The 23,361-nt window shown below is 47.5% G+C and overlaps 3 protein-coding genes across 3 annotated transcripts; 1 reads left to right on the top strand and 2 right to left on the bottom strand.

Annotated features, from left to right (window-relative positions):
* Nucleotides 1-179: 179 nt before the first annotated feature.
* LOC135830098 (phosphoserine phosphatase-like) lies at nt 180-7,752 on the bottom strand. The gene is made up of 7 exons (XM_065342491.1): nt 7,194-7,752; nt 5,800-5,884; nt 5,175-5,224; nt 4,344-4,489; nt 3,242-3,338; nt 921-972; nt 180-769 (listed from the first exon to the last, which is right to left on the bottom strand). The coding sequence occupies exons 1-7, from the start codon at nt 7,478-7,480 to the stop codon at nt 665-667; spliced, it is 822 nt and encodes a 273-aa protein (XP_065198563.1). The 5' UTR covers nt 7,481-7,752; the 3' UTR covers nt 180-664.
* Nucleotides 7,753-8,484: 732 nt separating this feature from the next.
* LOC135830078 (zinc finger FYVE domain-containing protein 1-like) lies at nt 8,485-19,525 on the top strand. The gene is made up of 11 exons (XM_065342468.1): nt 8,485-9,555; nt 11,352-11,633; nt 12,209-12,451; nt 12,762-12,974; nt 13,289-13,386; nt 13,659-13,803; nt 14,921-15,018; nt 15,574-15,691; nt 17,002-17,172; nt 17,431-17,607; nt 18,246-19,525. The coding sequence occupies exons 1-11, from the start codon at nt 8,845-8,847 to the stop codon at nt 18,603-18,605; spliced, it is 2,616 nt and encodes an 871-aa protein (XP_065198540.1). The 5' UTR covers nt 8,485-8,844; the 3' UTR covers nt 18,606-19,525.
* Nucleotides 19,526-19,954: 429 nt separating this feature from the next.
* On the bottom strand, nt 19,955-23,072 carry LOC135830068 (protein O-mannosyl-transferase TMTC4-like). The gene has a single exon (XM_065342459.1). The coding sequence runs from the start codon at nt 22,861-22,863 to the stop codon at nt 20,359-20,361; it is 2,505 nt and encodes an 834-aa protein (XP_065198531.1). The 5' UTR covers nt 22,864-23,072; the 3' UTR covers nt 19,955-20,358.
* Nucleotides 23,073-23,361: the final 289 nt, after the last annotated feature.

Here is a 23,361-nt window from a genome sequence, read left to right as displayed (position 1 = left end):
CGGCACTTATGTACATTGCAAGAACAGAACAAGAGCTCCCTGCAAGAGTGTGCATCTTCATTCGTACATGCCTCCGGGCCAGGGCGCACTGGTGACAACTGTTGGGGGGTGGGTCGATTCACAATACTGAACCTGCACATCAGTTCGATGCTGGCATGTTGTGCATTGCATTCGGTCAATCAACCTGCACTGTAGGCCCTGGGTGCACCCCAGTCATAACCATCAGTCATACCTTCTCTCACACTTGATGAAAACAACAAAATCTAGAACTCTGCGACATAAAACGTCACAAAACCGAAAGAAAGAAAAAAAGGATTTAAGGATAAAGGAAAAAACCCGATCTGTCCTTCAAGGACGAAATGTCGAATACACCCGAGTGCAGTGTACGGATGCACCTCGCTGGCTTGAAACGACCAACAATAGTGCACAGATGATATCAAGACAACGACGTACCCTATAAAGGTGTGTGTGTGTGTTGGGACGGCAAAACAAGTCTAAACCATAGGTGGCAATCTCACACAGGCTCTGGCCATTCTGCTCTCAAGTGTACTGTTGAAGAATCCAGTGTTGGTCAAGACATAAACACTTTGTCTAGGAATAACTAATCGTCGTGAGAAATTGAAGACCAGATCGTTGCACTGGAACAGTTCAAGCATTACCTTTGTCAACCCAATGCCTCCGAAAGGACATCAAAGCTCATCACGAACAACTTGGCCGCTTCTCGCACGGCAGGTCGACACACATTGCCGCCAAATCCAATGAACATGTGCTGAACGAGACACAGAGCAAAGAACAGGAGACCTCTTGCCAGTCTTCCAACACATTCACAGGTCCCTCGTTGATTTCAGTCTTCTGAACGTTGGTGGCATCTTTGTTGCAATGCTAGGATAAGTTACTGCTGACAACACAATACTACTCACCGCGGGTGGACTCGCTTCCATGTCTGTTGCACCATCTCCAATCATAGCCACACTGAGCACACAGGGGCATACACATCATAGTAGTGACACGCGGTCACCCACACGCACATATACATACATACATGCCGTATTATTTCTATCATAGACTCCAGGCGCCAGGCGCGAACTGATGGTGGTGGTGGTGAGAAGGAGAGCTCTGTGCCAGAACTTTGCAGCCTAGAGAGCGTGTGTGGGCAGGCGTGTGTTTACCGCCATATTGCCAGGTGTGTCTTTACCACCATATTTATCAACCATAAGTACAGCTGCAGTGGTGTCTTCGACTTCATTCTCCCGAGTCAAGCTCCGTATGAAGACATCCAAGAAGAAGATTGCCTGATGAGTCCAGCGGGGACGAAACGTACGTCGCAATCGAGCTATGTCGTTGCTGTGTCATCATCTATGTGCCATGCGCTACTTGATGTACCAGCCTGCTATGCCGGATACCACCAGCCATGCATCGACCAGGCGCCAGGCGCGAACTGATGGTGGTGGTGGTGAGAAGGAGAGCTCTGTGCCAGAACTTTGCAGCCTAGAGAGCGTGTGTGGGCAGGCGTGTGTTTACCGCCATATTGCCAGGTGTGTCTTTACCACCATATTTATCAACCATAGACTCCACGGATATACTTATTATGTTTCAAACCGTCTTGACCACTAGCTTTCATTGGAGACCGTGCCTATAATTTTTTCAACCTGTACGTATTATCTTATCGCCTGCAAAACTCCAATGCAGCTACTTACACACTGCACTAATAGTGTTAGCCCTTCGAAAGGGGTACATGGTGCACTTGTATTAGAGCTACGGGAGACCGTGCTTGCACCAGAGAGATTATGGTATCTTGTTCCGTCGCTCTTTGCATTGCCACCCCAATCACGTGTCCCGTATCAAAGTGTGTATTGAATACACTGTTACAGCTAGGCTCCTCAGCACCCACATGTACAGCCTTTGGCCGCTTGGGTCATCCTAATAAAGATATTAGTAGGCCACACCCGGAAGAAGTTTTTTGTTTCGGGTAAACATGGCCAGAAAAATCCCGGTCGGTCGGTGGTCTTTCTCTCTTTAGGTGTGATAATTGTTATGCATGCCAGACCGGTACGGTATGCACATTTCAGTACACAGCCCAGATAGAAAATGTGTGGTCAATAAATCAAGCACACATGCAGACCACATACTAGTAGCATGCAGCTCGCCAGGAACAGTCAAACTGGTCATACTCAGACACCAAGCAGAGCAGAGACGCGAGGCGTTGTGCATCAACACATCATTCAGCGATCGTCGCGGGCCAGGAACTACAGCTTCCTGTTGCTCCAACGTAAAGAAAAAGAATCGGCGTCCGAACTCCAAATGAAGTCCAACATTATCACTCGTGTCAGCCCCGTTGTGGCTTGACCCGGTTTCGGAAGCAAACACTGCTTTGAAGCGAGTGACGCCTTCTAGATGAAGAGTTTCTAACAAATTGCTCAGGGTACGTGACTCAAACAATGCAGCTGTTGACGACGGTCCAGCCGCCGTCAACTACTGTAAGAGTTGAATGTCTAACGGGGGCAAAAGTCTAACATTTTAACGAGAAAGAATCCATCGTTTTTAATAGCTCAAGAAACATTACACGTATGTTATGCCTTCTCTCTTCTGTACTAGAGGAATAGAAGACAGGTGTGCAATGGCAGGGTCGTTAAACTCTGTGCCTGCGAAGTGAGAATTTTTTTTGCAAATCGTTAAACTTTAGACTCGTCACACTTTCAACTCTTACATTATAGTGAGTCTGTGACGGAAACGTTTTTCCACTAGAGTTTCTAAACCAAAACATGTCAGTGTCGAAAATGTTACGGTTGGCAAATAGAACCACCATGCAACAAATCCGACTGGATTGAGTCAACTCGAAACAAGGGACTGAACTGTCTAGCCGGCTAGAGCCAGGAGCAGGAAGGAAGAGCCTTGGCCTCGGACCTGGCACAACGAGAAGTGCGAGCATGTACATGTACATGGGTATGATGCGCATATGCATGAATGCATACAACAACAACAACAACAAAAATCGGTCGGCGCTCAAAACATTGGTCGGTCAGGTCACCCAAAACTAAGGATTTATTCGGTGAGGCCTTACTATTATTATTACAGCACCAGTCACAGACCAATGTATGTACACCCTACAGTATGTCTTGTGACAACGCCCGAGTTCCAGGGTGTGCATGTTCTATTGCAAGCCGGCTAACGTTAGACAGCAGTGTATGTGTCAGTCTCCACCATTGCAAGCCTGCTAACTCTTGGAGAGCTTCCGACTCACTTCTTATACGAGTTCTGTTCAATGAGGTCAGCAATAACTCGCCCCTTGCCACCAGTGTCTGCAGTATAGGCGGAAGGATCAAAGTTCGCATAGCGCCCTGCATCATGAAACACAAAACATGCAGATAATCTTTGAGAGCCTTTGAATGCATGCCGGCGGCTTGGAAATACTGCCCGTGTGTTCGAGGTATTCTGTTGGTAGAACAGAGGATATAACGTGAGGTGATAACTACCATTTCCTAAATAAAAAAAGACAGGGCCGGAGAAAGGAGTTTGGGAGTGGTCCGGCCAACGTTTGAGCGGGGTCCAGGGGACCTCCCCGGGAGAAATTTCGAAAATTTACGTGAAATAGAGCGAACTTCGGCATCTGGTGAGGCTCCGGAAAATGACCAAAATCATCATCAAAGAACTCAAACACAACTTTTTTATCCTATTAAAGTCGCACAGTACCAGTGATGGTAGCATCCAAGAGATTAAACACTGTAAGGAAAAGGTTAAAAAAAAGAAAAGAAAAAAAGATAAAGACTTCAGTAACTGTGATCTCGTGTCGACATCTCCGTGTATGCTATCAGTGAATAGTATTGATACGATCGACTCCCTCATAGGACCTCAGTCCCTGGCGCGGCCTGGTGTACATGTACATGCATGCTGTGTACGTGCGTGCACAATCTGCGCGGGCTTACCTGGCTTATCGAACGAACGGATACTTTCGGCTTCTTCGATTATCTCTTTCGATCGAGTCTCTTCTGTCTTGTGCGATGTTTTCGCTCATTTCCACTGTTGACTAGTGCATACAATTTCGATAGGAGTGACTCGTGCTACTTTGGTGGAAGGTGAACACATGAGGTTGTGCTGCAGAACAATCCTCATCATGGAGTCCTGATGACAAGTCGACAGTACAGTCATGTACTTCTGAGAATTTTTTACACCGGTTTTGCACGAATCAACATGGACCATCCAGCCGGGAAAGTGGTCCGGCCATGACCGGACCAGCCTCGCCGGTTCCGGCAGCCCTGAAAGAGAAGAAAAAAGAACTCCCCAGGCTCTCTCCCTTTCAGCTGACCGGAGCAATCCACAGTCGATCATTCCCAGGCCATACATACCTTCATCATCAAATATCACCTTGTTGCAGAAGACATTCGATTCTGGAATGCCCAATGACTTAGCAACCGGCAGGATCAAGCGCAGAAAGCCGCCAGATATCAGGTAGACGGGAACTTGCTTGGTTTGCAACTTGGTGATTAATTCCCTGCATGGCAGCAACGGTGGACAAATTGTCAGGAAAACATCGGATGGGCTTAATTAAAAATCACGCAATTACAGTACGGTGTAGATGAAATCTGGCAGTCTGAAATGCATGTTCCCAAAAGAGAACAGTGGAACATGAAGGTGAAACCCTAACACACAGTACAGTCAAATACCGTACTCGTACTTCAAAAAAGTACATCTATAACATTCGATATCACATGACTCAGAGGCAGTCCAGTTAGTGGACCAATTCGGATCAGGGTAGTTTGACCTTGGTGGTGGCCAGCCCCGTGACAATACACTCATACCTCTCTTATCCGGACCTCAACGGTACAGGCATCTCGGTCTACCGGGCACCATGTGGGTGAGGTTTAGTGGACATACTACTACTACCCTTCTGCCAATTATCTGTGTGGAAACAGTGACGTCATATGCCAGATGTCTGGCACGAGTCCCCATCATAATATATGTGATTTAAAGTTACGCACATTTCCAAGTTTATGCACAGTCAACCCGGTCTCGGACCGCCCGAATAAGAGAGATAATATCATGACAGCAGACACCTACTAGTAACCTATACTACACGACTAAGAGAGATACGACAATAGGTGTACTACTGAACAATCTCAGAGTAAGGTCACCAACAGAGCAGCACGGCGGGTCAAAGAGCAAGTTACATTGCTTACTGGACACCGGGTGTCAGTGAGAACGCTCGCTTGCTGCTGAACTCTTCCATCTACGCACGAATGAAGACATCATGAACAGGAAACATATCCATGAGCCAATGGAGCACAAGTACACATACAGGTTTGAACAATGGTCCGCGGCAGTATGCCTGAGCTCAAACCCAGTCGAGCAGTAAGGCCACTGTTGTCATCACAGCCACAGCAGCTGAAGATGATTTCGTAGAAAGTACACGGCATTAGATGACAGCATTCAGGCAATACGCAAAGCATGCGGCTACTGAAGTAAGTGAGTGTGGAAGATAGAGATTTAACCATGATCAGTACCACCCACTGGCTTGAAACAAACAATGAGTCTGGGCTGAATAGATCACGGGCAGAAGCGCACGTTCAATGACCTGCATTTGCTATCGATAAAGTTTTTGGTTATAGAGACATGATCATGCGTGACTTCATCAGTCTCGACATGGATCCCCCAGCTAGATGGCCGATTTGGCCAGAAAAAGCAACACTACATTTTCGGCATCTGGTGAGGCTGCTTTTTTAAACTGAATTGATACTCTGGGAATCGGGGCCAAGCATCGTTTCAGAACTGAGAAATCACAGCCATATAAATTATGATATGTACCTGCGATAGTGTTGGTTGAATGATTTCTAAGCGCTTTGCCAGCGCCTCCCTAAACGATAATTTCCCACCCATTGCTTGCATAGTTCTGAAAGGCAAAACAAAAGCAAAGACAAACAGGCATTGAACTGACAGAACAGTACGGCAACAGTGAGCCACATTCCCGGATCCTCAGGCTGTCATGGGCACTATACTGCTTCAGCTACTCTAGTAATGTGCTCATGACCGCGAAGTTAAAAAAACAACAGAAATGCACTTACACCATACAAGCAACTCTTCATGACGGTCATGTGACCATGTGACTATTAGTGCACACGGTTTACATGCTGCCCTGCAACTTTTGAATCGTTCTAAACGAAATATGTTCGCTAGAAAGGGTCAATTTCGTATGGGCTCAAACAGGGACATGGACCGTGAGTGGTTCGCTATATCACGAAATTTGCTATAGGCGAGTTCGTGATAAGTGGGGTCCGAGTTCGACTGTATATCCAATCAAATGAAACGGGAAAATGTATGCAGAGGAAAACTTCCCAGATTACGGGTACGTCCGTTTACCAGGCACCTTTCTGCCCCATCTAAAGTCACAAAAATTGGCTTTCAAACGATAACCGTTGCAGCCCCAAAAACTATTGATTCGCATTAAAAATTTAAAACATGTTTACTTGCATGCAGTGACCGTGAGCATTGTATGTTACAGTTACGGGCAGTCCCCGTTTAATACGGGCAATTCCTAGTTAGGAGGAGTGCTGGTCCCAATGTGCTCTGATTCGGGGAGTTTTACTGTATTGCCCAGGGCACTTTATACTGCAGGTGCACTGTCACTTTTTGAGTCACACCATGCACCTATGACCATGCACACTCATTCGGCATGCAGAGTAACTGAGAAGCAGATGATCATATTCTTTAGAGCCTAGTTTCGTGTAGTAAGTCGTTGGCGGAGTTACGCTACAGGTACTTCAGCGGTTAGCCTTGCCCTTAGGCTTAGGTCTTGATAGTCGATTGCGTGTTGCATATTTTTCGTCAATTAAAAGTAAAAAGTAAATAATTATCGTGTCCGTTCCTAGCGGCAGATGCAGCGCCTAACGGGGGGGGGAGTGGATAAGTCTCACAACCACTGGCACCAGTGCCGAGAAAGACCCCATTAGCCGCATCCATGTACCCCTTGTGTCTGGCCACAAGTTCCCAGTTGACTGTGGGTAGCAGCACGGCTGGAAAAACCGCTCCCAGACAGGACTTGAGCCAGGTACCTCTCAGTATCTCAATCATGGTCATTGACCAACCACTGTGCCTGCTTGCGTTTCGTCCGTTGCATTCTACAATACACTGTACCAAGTGTCCATAGGGGTTATGCACTCTTGAATCACTTGATTGTAGATCTACATGACTGTACTACATACATTGTCCGGACGTCCTCTCCTTTCTGCAAGTACTCCGCTAGTCCGTCCAGGCCTTCTTCACGGATGACAGTGCTGTCGACGTCAAAGCACACTGCATCCGCACTGCGCCACGCTTGCCAGTCGTTGACCTCAGACATGTCGCGTTCATTGTTTATTTTTCCACCGGAACTCATGACGAAAGTTCTGGTGGCACTTGGCGGCGACTGAGGCAAGCACAAGGCTCTTGCCAATCCAAACAGATATTCCACTGCCCTGTTCCGTTTGTTCAAAATACTCCACTGGATCATGGAGTGGAAAAGTGCAAAGCTGCGTACAAGTACCGGTAGTGAGTCGAGAAATGGCAAGGGCAGGCCAATCCACGGTGGTCGAAGTCGACGATTGTCGATATGTGGCGCTGTGTCCCGTGGTCGCTATCTTATCTAGCTGCCTGATCAACTGCTACAGTAGTAACCCCATGCCCCAGAGTAGGAGTCGTAGATCTACTCGTAGGGCTACCCGGCTAGGTCCTGTCTAGCACCTGCTCGCTTGACTTATGAAGTAAGTAAATACTAAGTTATGTGCACTACCACGGACTCAAAATCAGCTCCGTCGATCGATACCTGGTATACAGTCATACACTATCTAGCGACTCAAGTGAACTCGAGCTAAATCGAGTCTGTTGACGCTTGACATACTACTAGTACCAAGAGTCCATAACCCTGGGTTATGGACTCTTGGTACTAGTAGTACGGTAACAATAATTATCATGTAGTAGGGGCTTCGAACTGTTTTTTTGGCAACGTTAGTTGCCAAAAAAACAGTTCGAAGCCCCTACTACATGCCGCCAGTGTAGATGCTCGGACTCAAGTTTGTAGAGCGAAGAAGTAGACAGGCAGCTGCAGCAGCTAGCCTAGCCTAGCCTAGCCTATGGCTATCGCTGTGTATAATAGCAAGAAGGTACAAGAGAAGTCAAGAGCTAGAGAGAAAAGGGAAAGCAAGGAGGAGTCCAGATAGAAAAGGAAAACGGTCACTTGAATTGAAAGATTAGAACATTGAAAGGATCGGAAAATTCCTATTCTAGGATATTCTAGCAATCTAGGATAAACCATGATAACATCCCGAGTAGGAGTCAGTTGCAGTTGTTCTGGTACAGTACAGTCCTGGTCATGGGGTTTCCCCAGTCCACACAAAGGCGTGTTGTTATGTCGTAATGACTCGAGTCGTACATATGCGCACATTGCGCAGCTCCCAACCATGACTCATCCGGCTCACCGTGCTACCATTCGCGATGTACATCCATGCATGCATGGTCGAGCAGAACTCGAACAGTCAAAGCTTTTATTTCGCATTTCGATGTTTCAGTGGTTTGCTTTTTGCCTTTTTCCTTACTTACTCCAGTCAATGAACCGTCTCTGGTCTTCTCAGTCTCGAGTGTGAACCATAAGCAATCTTCTACTCTAGCAATATTTCGTGTACTCAGTACACCGCGGTACCGGTACATGTAGCTTTTGAAAAATTCTAGGAAATACAGTACGTTGTAGTAAGAATTTTTATTATGTTTGTTTATGGCAGTTCCCCTGTTGTAACGCCAAAGTCTCTATTACCTAGAAGCTGAGGACGACCTGCAAACTAAGCCTTTGACGCTGTTGAGTGGAATATCCTCTTCGAAAGCATGGAAGCGTGTGGTGTGGCCTGTGAAGAGAGGGTTCGTTCCTGTGAGGTGGACGCAGTGGTGTTCTGCGTCGAGTGTGGCACGAACCAGTGCTCGTCGTGCAACTCAGCACTGCACGAGACATCCACGGCCAGTGCCCAGTACGCATCGCACACTAGACTAGACCTGGGGCGGGTGTGCGACGTGCGTCTCTGCACACCGGTCACCACTGCCGTGGTCACGTGTAGAGACTGTATTGGAGAGCCTCGCCTGTGCTCGGGCTGTGATAGCCAGCGTCACAGAGCGGATGGTGTGCGCCATAGCCACGTACGAGTACCCATAGGAGCAGCTGCACAGACCGTTGATGATGGTTTCTCCACGGTGTCCCTCGGTGAAGACTCTGGGCCTGGTGACAACGGCAGTAGTCTTGCACTGCTGCAAGTCCAGCAAGATGTGGGTGAATGTGTTATTACTAGCCGGACGTCGACCCAGCATTATGTAGTCGAGGACCAACAACAGCAGCGACAACAACAACCACAACAACCACAACAACAACAACAACCACAGCAACAACCACAACAACAACCACAACAGCAACAACAACAACAACGTAATCAACAGCCACGGCCTAAGCCACGGCCGTCCTCCACTAGGCAGAAAACGGAAGCAAGGAGCGACGCGAAGAGTGCTATACAGAGTGTAATGCTGTTCGATAGCACTGAACAACTGCAGGTAAGTCCTGGCTTTCAAACATTGTTCACGCTGTACACTGAGGCTACACCTACACCTATAGCTGTTCTCACTGCCTTGACTGTCCCGGCCTTTGCTAGTGGTAGTGAGATGGGAATAGCAACACAGCCGTAAGTGATGCAGCTTACACATACAATGAAACTTCAGTATGAACTACGGGCTATAAAGTAGTGTTTAAACTTTCTAGGGCCCTGCATTATTTTTATGGCAGTCGTTTCACCTGCTGTTGTGGACATTGACATCCGTTGAGAGGTCAAGCGCCCACGGGGCGCGGGCGCGCTGGCCTTTCAGCCGTGCCCACTACTGGTCCATTTTTACAGTGACCGTGTGAACGTGAACTAGAGTGTGTGTGTACGTGCGCTAAGGCAGTTAGTGCGCCGGCCCCGGTCACTCCAGCGGATTTCAATGTCCAGAACAGTAGGCTGTACAGTACAATACCTGGGGTATAAAGTACAGATGTGTCACCTTCTCAGGTACCTTATTCGGAATTTTAGTATTTTGGCTCTCCATTGTCCCAGGAATGCCTCAATCTCGCCACCAACAAGCAACTCTGGTTAACGATCATTGACAGATGCATGACCCCCGTATGATTTGTTTATGCGGGCAATATGCAACCTGTTAGGAAATTTGAGGCCACATGCCACGTACTGCTCTTTTCTCTCCGAAACTCAACACTTGCAAGCCAGATATGAAAGGAAGAAAAAATCATCAGTCACATTTTTAAAAGTAGAACGGAAAAGGACATATGGAAACGAGTTAAGAGTAACTCTCCACCACTGTAACTAGATACTACATACAGTATATAGTAGAGAGGTTCTGCAAAACGAAAATGTGTACGAACTTTCGCTCTACGTCACGAAGTGAGAAACTTCGCACGAACTTTCGCAACTTTGGACGCGAAACTTGCAGGGAACGCGAAATGAACTTTCGTAGGAAGTTTCGTGAGATTGGGTCATGTCGTACGTGCACTTGGCGCGTGCAAACCACGAAAATGTGCAGAACACAAATTTCGTGCGAAAATTCGTACACATTTTCGCAAGGCCTGTCGCGAAACTTCGTTCGAATTTTCGTTGTGCAGAACCTCTCTAGTATCTAGTTACAGTGGTGGAGAGTTACTCTTAACTCGTTTCCATATGTCCTTTTCCTTTCTACTTTTAAAAATGTGACTGATGATTTTTTCTTCCTTTCATATCTGGCTTGCAAGTGTTGAGTTTCGGAGAGAAAAGAGCAGTGCGTGGCATGTGGCCTCAAATTTCCTAACACTTTGAAAATGAAAATTCTCCGTGAAGTCCAAATTTGAAATTGCAATATGCAACCTGTTCATATTATTATTATTGTCCCGAAGAAGTCGGATTTTTCTCAAACTTCGGTGTGGGACATATGGCACTCTACCGGTATCACGACTGGAAAAACATCTAGTATGAAATTCAATGTTGCAGAGAAACAAGAAAGAAATTGGTTTTTCCCCATCTACTCCCATACAAAGTCTATCTCTCTGACATCATAAATCCGGCCTAGTCGGGGCAAGTTAATGACGCCATCATGATGTCACCAAATTTAGTGAAAACTTCAAGCTGGTATAACTCAGGAACGGCTGCTCCAATCAATCTGGGACCTTCATCATTGGAATCAGTGCATGTTTCGCTACAAGTTGTGAAGTTTTCATTTTAGGGTGAACTTCCCCTTTAATGCACTGTAGTTGACTTCTCAGAACTGTATTGTAAGTTGTTGTCACTGTGCGCATTCTGCCCTTTCACATCTGTGTTCAAACTGGCTAGATAACAAGTGCGGAAGACCTGGCACGACGTTTGGGTTGTGAGGCCACCACATCAGTCAAGGTCGTCTCGATCGTGGGCAATACCGGTGATGGGAAGTCGTTCACACTGAACAGGCTCTTCTTCGGCGGACGCCAGGTGTTTGGTGAGTCGGCCAGCACCGATTCCTGCACCATGGGCGTGTGGGCGGCGTATGATAAAGCCACCAGCACGGTTGTGCTGGACACGGAGGGCATGATGGGCGTCTCGCAGAACGTCAACAAGCGGGTGCGCATGCTGCTCAAGGCAAGTGCTTGCAGTGGTGTAAGACTACAGTGCTTTTTGATGAAATCCAATGGACTGAGTTAGCTGTGCCTCCCGAAAGCCTATTAACACTGGGCTGTGCACTGGTACAGGATGCTGATTTGATCATGAGATTGGATTTTACAAAGCAGTACCACGTGTACAAAATAACAGTACATGTGCTGTAGATGCTGCGATCAGTCAGTTTAGAGCGATGTTGGTGGATATCCACTACGAAATTTTAATATTATGTTGTTTTGTACACGTGGTACTACTGGTATATGCACAGTCCTATACAGGATACAGTATACATGTTGCACAGTTGGTACTGGAGTGACAAGGTTACCCAATGCGCCGCTGAACTTACTTTACTTGTCAATAGCGTTGCATGTCGTCCGTCAAGTGTCACCCTCTTTTTCTCGTGGCCTTGTGCTTACATGTCAATGCCGCCTTGTGTATGCGCAAGGTGTGAGAACTTGCACCTGGGATGAGTTGTTGCTTCGTATTTGGTTTTCGTATTCGCTGTGTCAAATTCTTCGTTCTCATTCCTTTCCGAACTTCATCGTTGTGGAATGCAGGTTCTGGCTATTTCAGACGTGATCATATACAAGACATGTGCTGGGCGCCTGCACCATGATATGTTCACATTCCTGTCAGATTCCTCGAAGGCTTTCCAGAACCATTTTGCCAAGGAGCTGAAGAACGCGGTGCGACGGAGCAAAGCGAGCTTCTCTGCGAACACTCTGGCGCCGTCGGCGATTGTGTTTCACGAGACGCAGCGAACGAATCTTCTGGGAGAGGCGACCGGCGATGCCGAGCAGGTGTGTTTGATGATTGCATTCTGCTTGGAGCTGAGTGGGCCTGGGAGACATGTGCATGTCAGTTGCATTCTGTAGGGAGAGTGGGCCATGGAAGACATGTGCATGTCAGTTGAGTCCCCCGTGATGGAGCACGTTCTTGACCTGGTGTATGAAGATAATTACCTAGGGAAAATGTGTAATTAGGGTAGATGTCTGTGTTTTGTGCCAACAACTCTGGATGCGGCTTATACTCCGGAAAATATGGTATGTACTTATCGCAATGCGTTGCTGTGTTGTTCTGCTGTGCAACTCTGGTCCTGGCTGCCATTAGGTTCATCGGAAGACTGGCAATGAAATGCTGATGGCTCGTTTTGCCGAGCTGCGCTTGCCACAGCCTGAGTTCAGCAGTCTACATTACTGTGGCACTCGCGTTCTGAACGGGCATACCGACTTCAGTGCTCTGAAGCAGCTGGTCGACAATCGGTTATTGGACTCCAGTGTGCGGACGGCCAGGCCAGTACACTGTATGATGGCTGCTCTCAAGGTACTTGCTATTAAATTATTTTAATAAGCACATGTACCATTAAGATGGTACATGTGCTGAAGCATTGCTGCATGTGCTGGTGTATCTTCTGCCATGGCCTCAGTATTTGGGGGGGGGGGGGGGGGAGCTCTGACAGACTTCTGTAGGTTCTTCTATGGTACTGCAGCCTATCAAATTGATGTTATCGATGCTGATGATGATCATCCCTTTGACGGTCTGCTGCTTTTTCTTGTTTGTCTGTGCGAATCTTGTTTGTACAAGTTGACTGATGTTTCTCCCTTTCTTCCTTCCCCTCCTCCCCGTCCATCATGCAGCACTTAAACAAGAAGTTTGACGGTCAGCTGCCGGAGAGTTTGGACAAGATGTTCCCGGACGAGTACTTCACGTGTCAGGCAGTGTGTGAAGCATGCAAGTAAGATATTTACTCATTCCCTTGACACAGGTGCTTGCTGGTAACGCTTCCTATCCCACTAACGCTATATGTAGGACTACTGTATCTTGGCCCTTGTTGCGGCCAAAGAACTATGACATACAGCTAGAATGTAGTCATGAAGCAAACAGTAACTGTACCAGTATGCATACTGAAGTTGACCTAGGCAGGGTTTCCAACTTCTCACTGCACGTTGCTTGTCGTGCACCCCTCATGTGCGGTCTGCGGTACTCTTTGCCCCGGCGTTTCTCCAGCTGTCGGTGTGACCGTACGATGAACCATGACAAAGATTGTGGATCAGGCACCAGTAGCGCAGGCGCGACCGTCCCGACCAGGCACAACTGTGAAAAGCGCTGTGTGTACCAGGCGGAACTTGATAACAAGGTCTACCTGTGCAGGGTAAGCCGCCACATCACCAATGAACTCTGTTCTGTCTTCTTGGTACACGCAGTTCTTACAATAAGCCTTTTGCGCGTTGTACAGATGCACGAAATCCCGTAGAATCCCGTAGAACCTAATGGGTGTTGAACGTGCAGGACCCTATTGTGTTTTCTGCTATTTCCACTAAGAAATGGGCCCTGAAGGCATTTCAAACGAAAAACTTTTCTGGCAAAGATCTAGCTAGTCATTAGTTCTAACCGAAGTGAAGAAGCTGGAAAAGGGATTGTTTGCCATTGATTATGAGGCTAAAATTGGTCGAATGCGCATGCATAGCACACAATGAACACCCAATCGGGTCTGCACACACCTACGCCCTAGTACTGAACTTCGTACATCTGTACAAGGTCTATATTAGTACTGTAATCTCTTCATCTTTGTGTCTCCCTCCCGTGTCCAATCAGCGCAACAGGACCTTTGTATTGTACCTGAGAGTGTGTTTACTTACGCACACATACATGGTTCATGCTGGCTGCGTGTCTGAACGAAAGTTAATTTTTGGTGCAGTTGTCAGTAGCAGTGACCTGCTAACATAAAAGGCTGCTGGCTTCCGTTATTTTAGGAAATTCTTAGCTAACATCTCATGTTACCAATATTTATTTGCTTTGAGATAATTTCCTCATTTTAAAATTTTCGGGCTTGAAAAGGGGGTGTCTCGATTTAGTTTTTAAATTTAAATTTAATACAATTTCTAGTAAAGAAAAGGACCAAGGAACTACAAGATACGCTATAGTGTCCACTAACACCACCAGTTACTTTACAATCACTTCATGTGATACCATTGCACAAAACTGACCGACAGTACCGACATTCTACAACCAACTGGCTATCAGCTCTAGCACGTCTTGGGTGTGCACTCCGACAACCTTCCAACTGGGTAGGTTCTAAGCTACATGTATATGATAGCATTGTAGTTCCTTGGTCCTTTTCTTTACTATAAATTAATCATGGGCTCTCCATCCGAGTCTATCCTAATACAATTTCGTATAGACTTTACCCCCCCCCCTGGTGTGTTTGGAACCTTTCTCAATGGAGGACTGTGCATGTCTTGGTTTGTATTTTTGTTGTGCTCTGACAGGGATGTCTCACCAACGGCAGAGAGCAGATCGTTGTTCCCAAAATGGCTCAGGCTCAGTCCTCACTGTGGGGAGGGTTGCTGTCGAATGCTGTTTATGGGTAAGGAGTGTGTCTTGAGATAGGGATCATGTGAAACATCTTTTTCTCTGGTGTCCCCACCTCTCCCATACTCTGGTTTGTACTTTGTAAATTGTTCACTATCGTGTAACTGTTCTGCAGTCAGCGCACAACCGTCTTCAGTCCTTGGCTGCACCACTTCAAAAAAATCTCTTTTAAATTGTGTTGTCACCCATAAGGGCAACATCAGGAATACCCTTATGGGTGAACATTTGGAAGAGATCTATTGAAGCGGTGTGGCCAAGGACTACAGAAGTTTGCACGCTGAATGCAGAACTACAATGGAGAACGATTTCTATCTTAACGACAGATTTCTCCTCGTTAACTCGTTAGAGTTAGCACGTCGTTATAATTATAACGACGTGCTAACTCTAACAGTAACTGGGTTGAAATATAGCCCAGTTTGTTATGTCCTGGGCTGGTGACGTGTAGGAATTAACACATTGTGGCCTTTCTGTAATTTCCTAATACATTTAAAGTACCAAGATGTCACGGTTGGTATCTTTCCTGTTCTGTGACTGTCGTTGTCGTCTGCAGCTACGTCATTGAGTGCCCCCAGTGTGGAGTGATCTTCCGAGAGCGTGAGCGCTGGTACGGAAACAAAGATCCCAGCGAATGTGCGGTGCGGGATGAGATTCGGCATGTGTGGCCCGGGGTGAGTTTGGTCATAGGCTGTGACAGCACTGATGTCAGTAACACGATAGTTGATAAAAAATACCTCCGGTACATACAGTCAACTTCGCTAATAACGACTGCGGATATAACGACAATTCGCGAATAACGACCGAATTTCCATGCCCAGAGCAAAGTCCCATCTAACTGTATACATTTAACTTCGGATATAACGACTATCTGAATAACGACAATTCGCGTATAGCGACATGCTTTTAGTGCCCCAAGGTCATAATCACTGCTTGAATAACGACTTTTTGGGCTTTTGACAGCTATTTCAAGTACCTGTCAGTCAAGTACATGTACAGAAGTACCAGAACATATGGTGATGGATATTATTATAAAGGCACACATGCAAGAGAATGCAGTCAAGAGGGGGGGGGGGGGGCTTTTTCTTCCTTTTTTATGTTGGCTTCAAAATTGTTGGATTTACCAGCACACCTATATGTATACAATGTACATGTATGATTGTACAGTAATCATCATACATGTACATATCTCTGGCCCTGTAGATGGCTCAAAAAGGCATATTTTTCCGATTTCCCTTGCATATTGAATTTTTAGTTCCTTTCAACTGCAATATGAAAATAAAGTACACATTGACATAGAGCAAGAAAAGAGCTTGATTTTGATGTGCATGTCATACTATGCAAAATATGGGTTCACATACATTCAAATGGGACTTCGGTTATAAGGACACTTCGCGAATAAGGACACTTTTCTGATGCCCCGCCGAATGTCGTTATTGGCGAAGTTGACTGTACATGTACTTGTACTCAATCTGCGCACAGCATGCTGTTTCGTTCTTTGTGAACTCATCAGCGCAGCACAGAGAAAATGAGGCCGAACCTGATAGCAATGAAAAATAAATTTTCCAAAGCCAGATTTAAACTAGGCCCGAACGTACCTTGGCAGAGTGCTCAAACTGACAAGCCAGTGAGCTCTGCGTAATGCAAACATGCACTTGTACATGAATGATCCGTTGAGGTTGTTTCGGCGGCGAAGTGCTTGACATGCTCACAGTGATGCGATGATGACTGATTCACTTCCAGTTAATTTGTAGCACTGGCCCACAAGTTGTATTCATCAGGACTACCCAATGATTAGACACAATGCCTACTAGATAGAACCACTACTGGTCCTGCGGGTTGGCATTGAGCAATCTATGTCATCTTCAACACACACACGCACACACACACACACACACACACACACACGCGCGCACGCACGCACGCACACAGCTTGCATGACAAGCCTTGTGTCTTTACTATTGTATTGTATTGTATGGTTTAGGAGAAAATTGTTGGCACGCGCACCCAGAATGCCGGCCGGCGCTTGCTGGAAGGCGTCTCCACTGCCAGCAGTGTAGTTTCATCGATCGGCGCCACACCGGCTCGTTTCCTGGCCGACTGGGTTGCCGATTCCATTGCTCCCGATTACTGGGTACCCAACGCTCAAATCACGGTACGTGCCTCTGGATAACCGCTGTCATATTGATTCTTTTTGCAGATTCTTGGGCCATATGAAATATTCCGGAAATAGGCGAAATCCGGTGGATGTTGTGAGGCAGTTGATGATTGATGTGCCAACCTGCCGATTGTTCTAACAAGAAATAATCATAGTGAAACGTGTCTAAGCCGACTGCTCAAGTACCCTCAAACCCAAGACGTGGTTATGGTGTGCATGTGTTGTGCATGTGTTGACCATGCATTGTGCCTTCAGAACTGTAAGAAATGCAAGAAAGACCTGACCACGGACGAAACACGTCACCACTGCCGCGCATGCGGCGAGGGCTTCTGCAAGGACTGCTCCTCGCACTCCATGCCTGTGGAGTGGCGTGGTTGGCCAGCAAATGCGCCTGTGCGGGTCTGCGACACTTGCTTTGAGAACGGACCGGAGGTAAGTCACCGTTAGAATAATTTTGTTTCACCTGAAATTACATAATGTAGTTTCTCTGGGGCTTTTTTGCCAAACCAAACTGGTGTGCTTATGTGAACATGGTTTGCGTGTAATTTGTACCAAGAGTACTTCAAGCAGAGTACAGCCATGTAATCCCCTGAGAAAGAGCTCACAGCGAAGTTATTTGCTTTTAAAAATCATGCGAGTAGCGAATCGCCTGTGCTGCATCATGTGTAATCTCTCGCACTTGTTCACTTGGCCATTCACCGCATTTAGCATAGGTGATTTTTGCATATTGCTGCTTGTCGTGCCAAAGACGAGAACTGCACGCAGACATCCTGTTGAAACCTTATCGATATAGCAAAATGCTGGCAAACCTACGGTGTGCCAGGGGTATTGTGTTGTATTTTGTATGCACTGGGTACAGTCCTGTTAAGCTGGAAACTTCCATAGGCACTAGTTCTTTTCAAAAAACGCCGAAACTTAATGCCGCTAAATTTGCCTGCTTTCCAGCATTTTTTTTACTAAATCCACTATGCTCCCGAATAAATGCGGAAAGTGGTGGCGGGGCCCTCTCATCCAGTTATTGATGATGAGTGATGATTTAAATGCATGCAATGCCCTTCGTTGTGCTGCAGCCTGCCACACCAACATCGGAGAATGGAGCCGAGACAGCTGACGTGCCCTCTACCACGCCACGGCGCATGGGTGAAGTTGTAGCGATAGCGGCTAGTGCCGTGGCCGGCGCCATGGAGTACCCAAAGGCCATGCTGAAGGACGCAGCTCGGCCAGCTTACTGGGTTGCCGACAAGGACATCACCCAATGCTCAGTGTGCTCACAGGACTTCAACGAGAAGCTGCTCCTGCACCACTGCCGAGCGTGTGGCAATGGCGTTTGCGATGGCTGCTCGCAGAAACGCCGTACGGTCCCCGACCGTGGCTGGGACATGGACGTGCGAGTGTGCGACAAGTGCTTTGGCAACAATGAGGATGAGTAACCCCCTGCAGAACGTTATGTTCTTGTGAGCGCGTACGCACACTTGCCGTGCACGTGCTTGTCTTGATCAGTCCTTTGTTTTTATGGCGAAGCACGCCCTTACGATAACTGGTGCGGTGAAAGTCACTGACCCTGACAAGGCAGTGTCGGTAAATCTGGTCTTTTTTGCAAGTATTTTCAGGCATGTGTCCTTCAACTCGCCTTTGTCACACATGCTTTGATTTTAACTTTTGATCTGTGGCGCCACTTTCATGAGCCTAGTTCTTTTTATCTACATAGTAGTTTTGTCTTGTGTTCGTCGTTGCTGGTGGCACTGGTGCCGTGTAGCTCCGCTTTTACCCTTAGCTTTTGAAAGCGCATCACGTCATTCTTGCATGGCGTTATGACCTGCGTTTATTTGCCGGTTCTGCAGAGCATTGGCCGATCATCCGCGTCCCATAGTCAAGTATTAGTCTTTCTCATTTTAGCCCTCTCTGTTGACAGTTTTTAATGTTCTCGGTGGAATAGACCCATGGTCACACGGGAAATTCTCCTGGCTGTTCTAGCTGCGTGTACGCGCGCATTTTCATGTTTTACTAGCTAGAAGCAAAGCCCTGGAAACCTGCATGCCATTTTCGTTTCAATTTTCATTAAAAGCGCTTATTTTGCATGAGCTGGATCTCATTGATTTTTCATAGAAGACATAGTTGGAAGTATACGACATATTTCGCTATGATGTTGCGTTCTTGCTTCCCCTCCGTTCATCAAAATAATATTATAGGTATGAGTTTTAGCGCTGCTGAAGCCTGCTGCATCTTTCTGTATTCCCATCGTCAGATTTCAATTAATTCTTTTTTTAGTAGTCCTAGGCTATTTAATTCACCTACTTGACAGTGGCAACATTGTTTCTTGTTTCTAGTCAAGATGGAGTCATTGAGTGGATGTAGTCGTTCAATACTGTGAAGCACTGATCATGATCAGATTGGGTTCGTAATCTCGTGCAACAGAGAGTCTTATAAGTTACCCATTTTGAAGGTGCTTTTTCTCCACGTCCTTGTATGCGAGCATCATGACATTGATTGTGCGAAGTGAGTAACGTTATAGGAAGTATTGTGTACATGGTCCACGAACCGTACGCTGCACCCAACGTTGACTTCGAAACCTGGTGTGGTTTCGTGAGGTTTATTCCAGAGGTAGTCATGTACTCAAGCTTCTTCTTTTTTCAGCTTTCAGTCCGGCATGATGTTTGTCACTGGTGATCAGTGGATCATACAGCCCCTGTTGATGATGATCCAAGATCGAGAGTTTAAAACAGTCCGCCCGAGACCTATTTCATTTACACCACAGTAACAGTATGACTGACTGACCGACTCTCACGATCACGTGAATGGTGAAATGTTTTATTTTATTTTTTAATTATAACGGGAAATAATATAGGGCTATCTCTATAGCTATCGCTCACAGATAGACTTCTCAAGTACTTAGAGGTTCTCCCAGAAAAGGATGGAAAACAAAACAGTGAATGCTAACAGTACCCTCTGATAGATTCTTGGAACGAAATGTTAAGCAAAGAATTCGAGTAAAAAATTGTTAAAAGTTGGTGGACAAGCTAGCCATTGGTTAGCCACTCTCATTGTAAAATCAAGTCCTTTTTCTTCTTTATCCACTGACGATGTTGTTCAGAACGACGAAACGTCTGGAAACGTATCGTGCAAATTTCTAGAAGCAGTGGACACAGTCTTTGGGTTATACTTGGCCAGCATGGCTGTGGCACATTACCGCTTTTTCCTCTTCAGCAGCATCTCCAGGTTCTGTTTCGCGGCCGTCTGCCCTGGAAGCAGTTCTTCTGCAGTTCGGTAAGCTTGTTCTGCCTTCTCCCACTGTTTGCCCCTATGATGCAGCACGCCCAGGTTGGACCATACGTTAGCCTGCTGCAATACATTGGACGTTACGTGAATGGCCTTGCGGAAAGCCCGCTCCGAGTCGCCGTACATCTCCAATTTGCCATAGACGTTTCCCAGAGTAGAATGCAAATCGTGGCTGTCAGGAAAAACGAGAATGGCTTGCTTCAGCACACCGACGGCCTCCTGAAAGCGGCTGGTTTCCTCGTACACGAGTGCCAGGTTATGCCACGCCCCATGGTGCTTAGCTTTCAGCTCAATGGCCTTTTTCCAGGCATGCGCAGCTTTGTCATACTGCTTGAGCTTCAGAAAGAGATTGCCCATGTTGTACCATGCATCAGGGTAGTTGCGGCGATGACGAATCGCTGCCTTGTAGCACATTTCAGCATCCTCGGCCATGTTGAGGTCTGCCTTCACAATGGCCAGGTTCATCCAGGCAGCGGCAAACTTTGGATTGGCCCGTACAGCGCGCTGCAGCACAGCCTGCGCCTCGTGCTTCTCACCTTGCTCCTTCAGCAGGTTACCAAGATTGTTGAGCGCCTCGTCATAGTCCGGATGAAGTCGAACCGCCTCGCGATACTCGGCCAGTGCCTTGACGACATGGCCAGCATCAGCGCTGACTTTACCGATGTTGTAATGCACCTTGGCGTTGAGTGGACAGACGGACGCACCGGCCGAGAACAATGTCTCCTCGCGCCGCCACTCAAAGCTACGTTGCTGAGAGCGAAGAGTGAACAGGATCACAGTCAGGCTGGCAGCGCACTGAAGAGCAAGGCGTAGAGCTCTATAGCGTCGACACACCGCGCCAGCAAGCAGCCGCTTCAAGCCCAAAGCAACCAAGACGCAGAATCCGGCGCTTGGCAGGTACAGAACACGCTCGGCGAGCACAAAGCCGACGCGGAAGAACAGGTTGCTCGCAGGCAAGAACGGTACGACGATCAGCGCCAGTGATAGCACTACAGCCTGACGCTGCCGAGCACCCTCACCAACGGCACTCGCCTCGTCACCTCCATCCTGATCATCACTTCCGCCGCCTGAGCCGTGCACTGTGTCTACGTTGGATTTCTGCAGCGCACTGCAGTACACCAGCGCCAGCAGGGCAAGCCATAAGAAAAGCACAGCAATACACCGGGCGTCGCTGACGGTGTCCACCAGTGGAATGCACCCCATCGCCCAGTCAAAGCACAGCCAAACAGGACACAGAAGCAGCCAGGCGTTCAGCGCGTATATGTAGTTGTAGGTCAAGGCGCGCGTTGCCGTGGAGTTGGAGAACGACGCCGGATTGTCCATCAGTTGGAACGCTGGGGGTGCACCCGCCATGATACGCCAACGTGCCCACAAGCAAAGTACGGCTGCGCACCCAACGGCGGCTTGACGGTGAAAAAAGCCAGCCCGAGAAAGCCGACTCCAAAGACGACTCGCCTTGGCACGGTTGCAACTCATCAACACGTGGACAATTTGCCAGACTTGACACCTGGCGGAGCGCAATAGATCGATGATAGAAAAGACGCCCAGCGCGGTTACGCCCTGCTCTTTGCATAGCATACTAATGGCAGCCAGCGAGAGAGCCACCACGAGAAATATAAGCTCCTGCTGTGAGCGCTTGCGGCCTTGTCCCATATGGTCACCAGGACCAGTCGTATTCCTGCCACTACTACTAGTACTAGAGGACAGCCATGATGTGCCATGGCTAGGCTGGGTAGGCAGTGCACCGCCATTGTCACCACGGCAACGCATACTTTCTGCACCGCTGACACCGCTTGTCTTTATAGTACATGTAGGTGCAGTCGTCGGCGGCAAGGGCTGTATTGGACGGCATGCTTTCTCGAAACACAACAGCGCCGTGAAGAAGAATGCAGCCGACAGCAGATCGGCACGACCCACCACACCGGCCACACTTTCCGAGTGAACCGGGTGCGAGGCGAACAGTAGCGCACTCCACAGACTCACCACCTCGGTGTGGCCAGTGCTGCGACTCCGGCCGCTGCCGCCATGGTGCTTCTCAGGGTGACTGTTGCAGTGTACATGTAGTCTCAAAACCACTCGTTCAACGACACAGAGATATAGAACGCAACATACTGCATGGAGTACTATGTTGACAACGTGAAATCCTTTCGGATGTAGACCGCCTGCGAGCCAATAACTCCACCGGAAGCTCAGCACTGTTAGAGGCCTGTACGATTTGTGACTTGTTTTGGACGACATCGATTTTCCCCAGAAGTCATGCTTCCAAATGTCCCACGTGCTGCTTGCTCCAGTAATATCTGCATTGCCAATGATCGCCTCCGAGTCGTCGAACACGAAGTCACCGTCAGCACTGTGCCAATAGGAAAGAACAGCGATAGCGGCGACCAGCAATAGGGTATGGCCACTCCGCATGGTGTCTAATGCCAGATGACTGGTCTTACTCTTAGTCTACAATGACATACTAGTTACTAAGTACATGTACTAGGAGTAGGAGCACCAACAAGAACCCATCGGCCGTTCATCCGGATCCATACTTTGAAGTAATATTCTTGATTATTCTTGATTACACTATGCATTTGTACCGGTACTTGACTATTAGCGATTTCAATCACGCGAGAAGTAAATTTCACACTTGCCACGTGATCGTTGCCACGGTTTGACCCAATCAGAGCGGTCACAGGCTGGGCATGAACCTCTGATCATGCCCTGCCAGCCACGTCTACAACCATGCACCGCGCTATACACCCCATCACGTGATCATTCATGCCCTCCTACCATGTGTGAATATACTCATTCACACATGGTAGGGCATGAATGAATGAATTCACACATGGGTATATTCACACATGGTATATTCACACATGGGTATATTCAGCCCTTGACCAATCAGCACGTCCCGAGAGCGTGTGG

Source organism: Sycon ciliatum, chromosome 1 (assembly GCF_964019385.1).
Source record: "Sycon ciliatum chromosome 1, ocSycCili1.1, whole genome shotgun sequence".
In the NCBI taxonomy this organism is placed as follows: Eukaryota; Metazoa; Porifera; class Calcarea; order Leucosolenida; family Sycettidae; genus Sycon; species Sycon ciliatum.
This window is presented reverse-complemented; position numbering and strand designations above follow the sequence as displayed.

What these genes read in the sequence shown, in the direction of transcription:
- LOC135830068 (XM_065342459.1), bottom strand. Translation starts at nt 22,863, where the DNA reads ATGCGGAGTGGCCATACCCTATTGCTGGTCGCCGCTATCGCTGTTCTT.
- LOC135830098 (XM_065342491.1), bottom strand. Translation starts at nt 7,480, where the DNA reads ATGATCCAGTGGAGTATTTTGAACAAACGGAACAGGGCAGTGGAATAT. An exon ending in GGAGAGGACGTCCGGACAAT is followed by an intron (nt 5,885 to 7,193) that starts GTATGTAGTACA and finishes TTTGCCTTTCAG; the next exon opens with AACTATGCAAGCAATGGGTG. An exon ending in TCACTGACACCCGGTGTCCA is followed by an intron (nt 4,490 to 5,174) that starts GTAAGCAATGTA and finishes GCTGCCATGCAG; the next exon opens with GGAATTAATCACCAAGTTGC.
- LOC135830078 (XM_065342468.1), top strand. Translation starts at nt 8,845, where the DNA reads ATGGAAGCGTGTGGTGTGGCCTGTGAAGAGAGGGTTCGTTCCTGTGAG. An exon ending in GGGTGCGCATGCTGCTCAAG is followed by an intron (nt 11,634 to 12,208) that starts GCAAGTGCTTGC and finishes TGTGGAATGCAG; the next exon opens with GTTCTGGCTATTTCAGACGT. An exon ending in GTATGATGGCTGCTCTCAAG is followed by an intron (nt 12,975 to 13,288) that starts GTACTTGCTATT and finishes TCCATCATGCAG; the next exon opens with CACTTAAACAAGAAGTTTGA.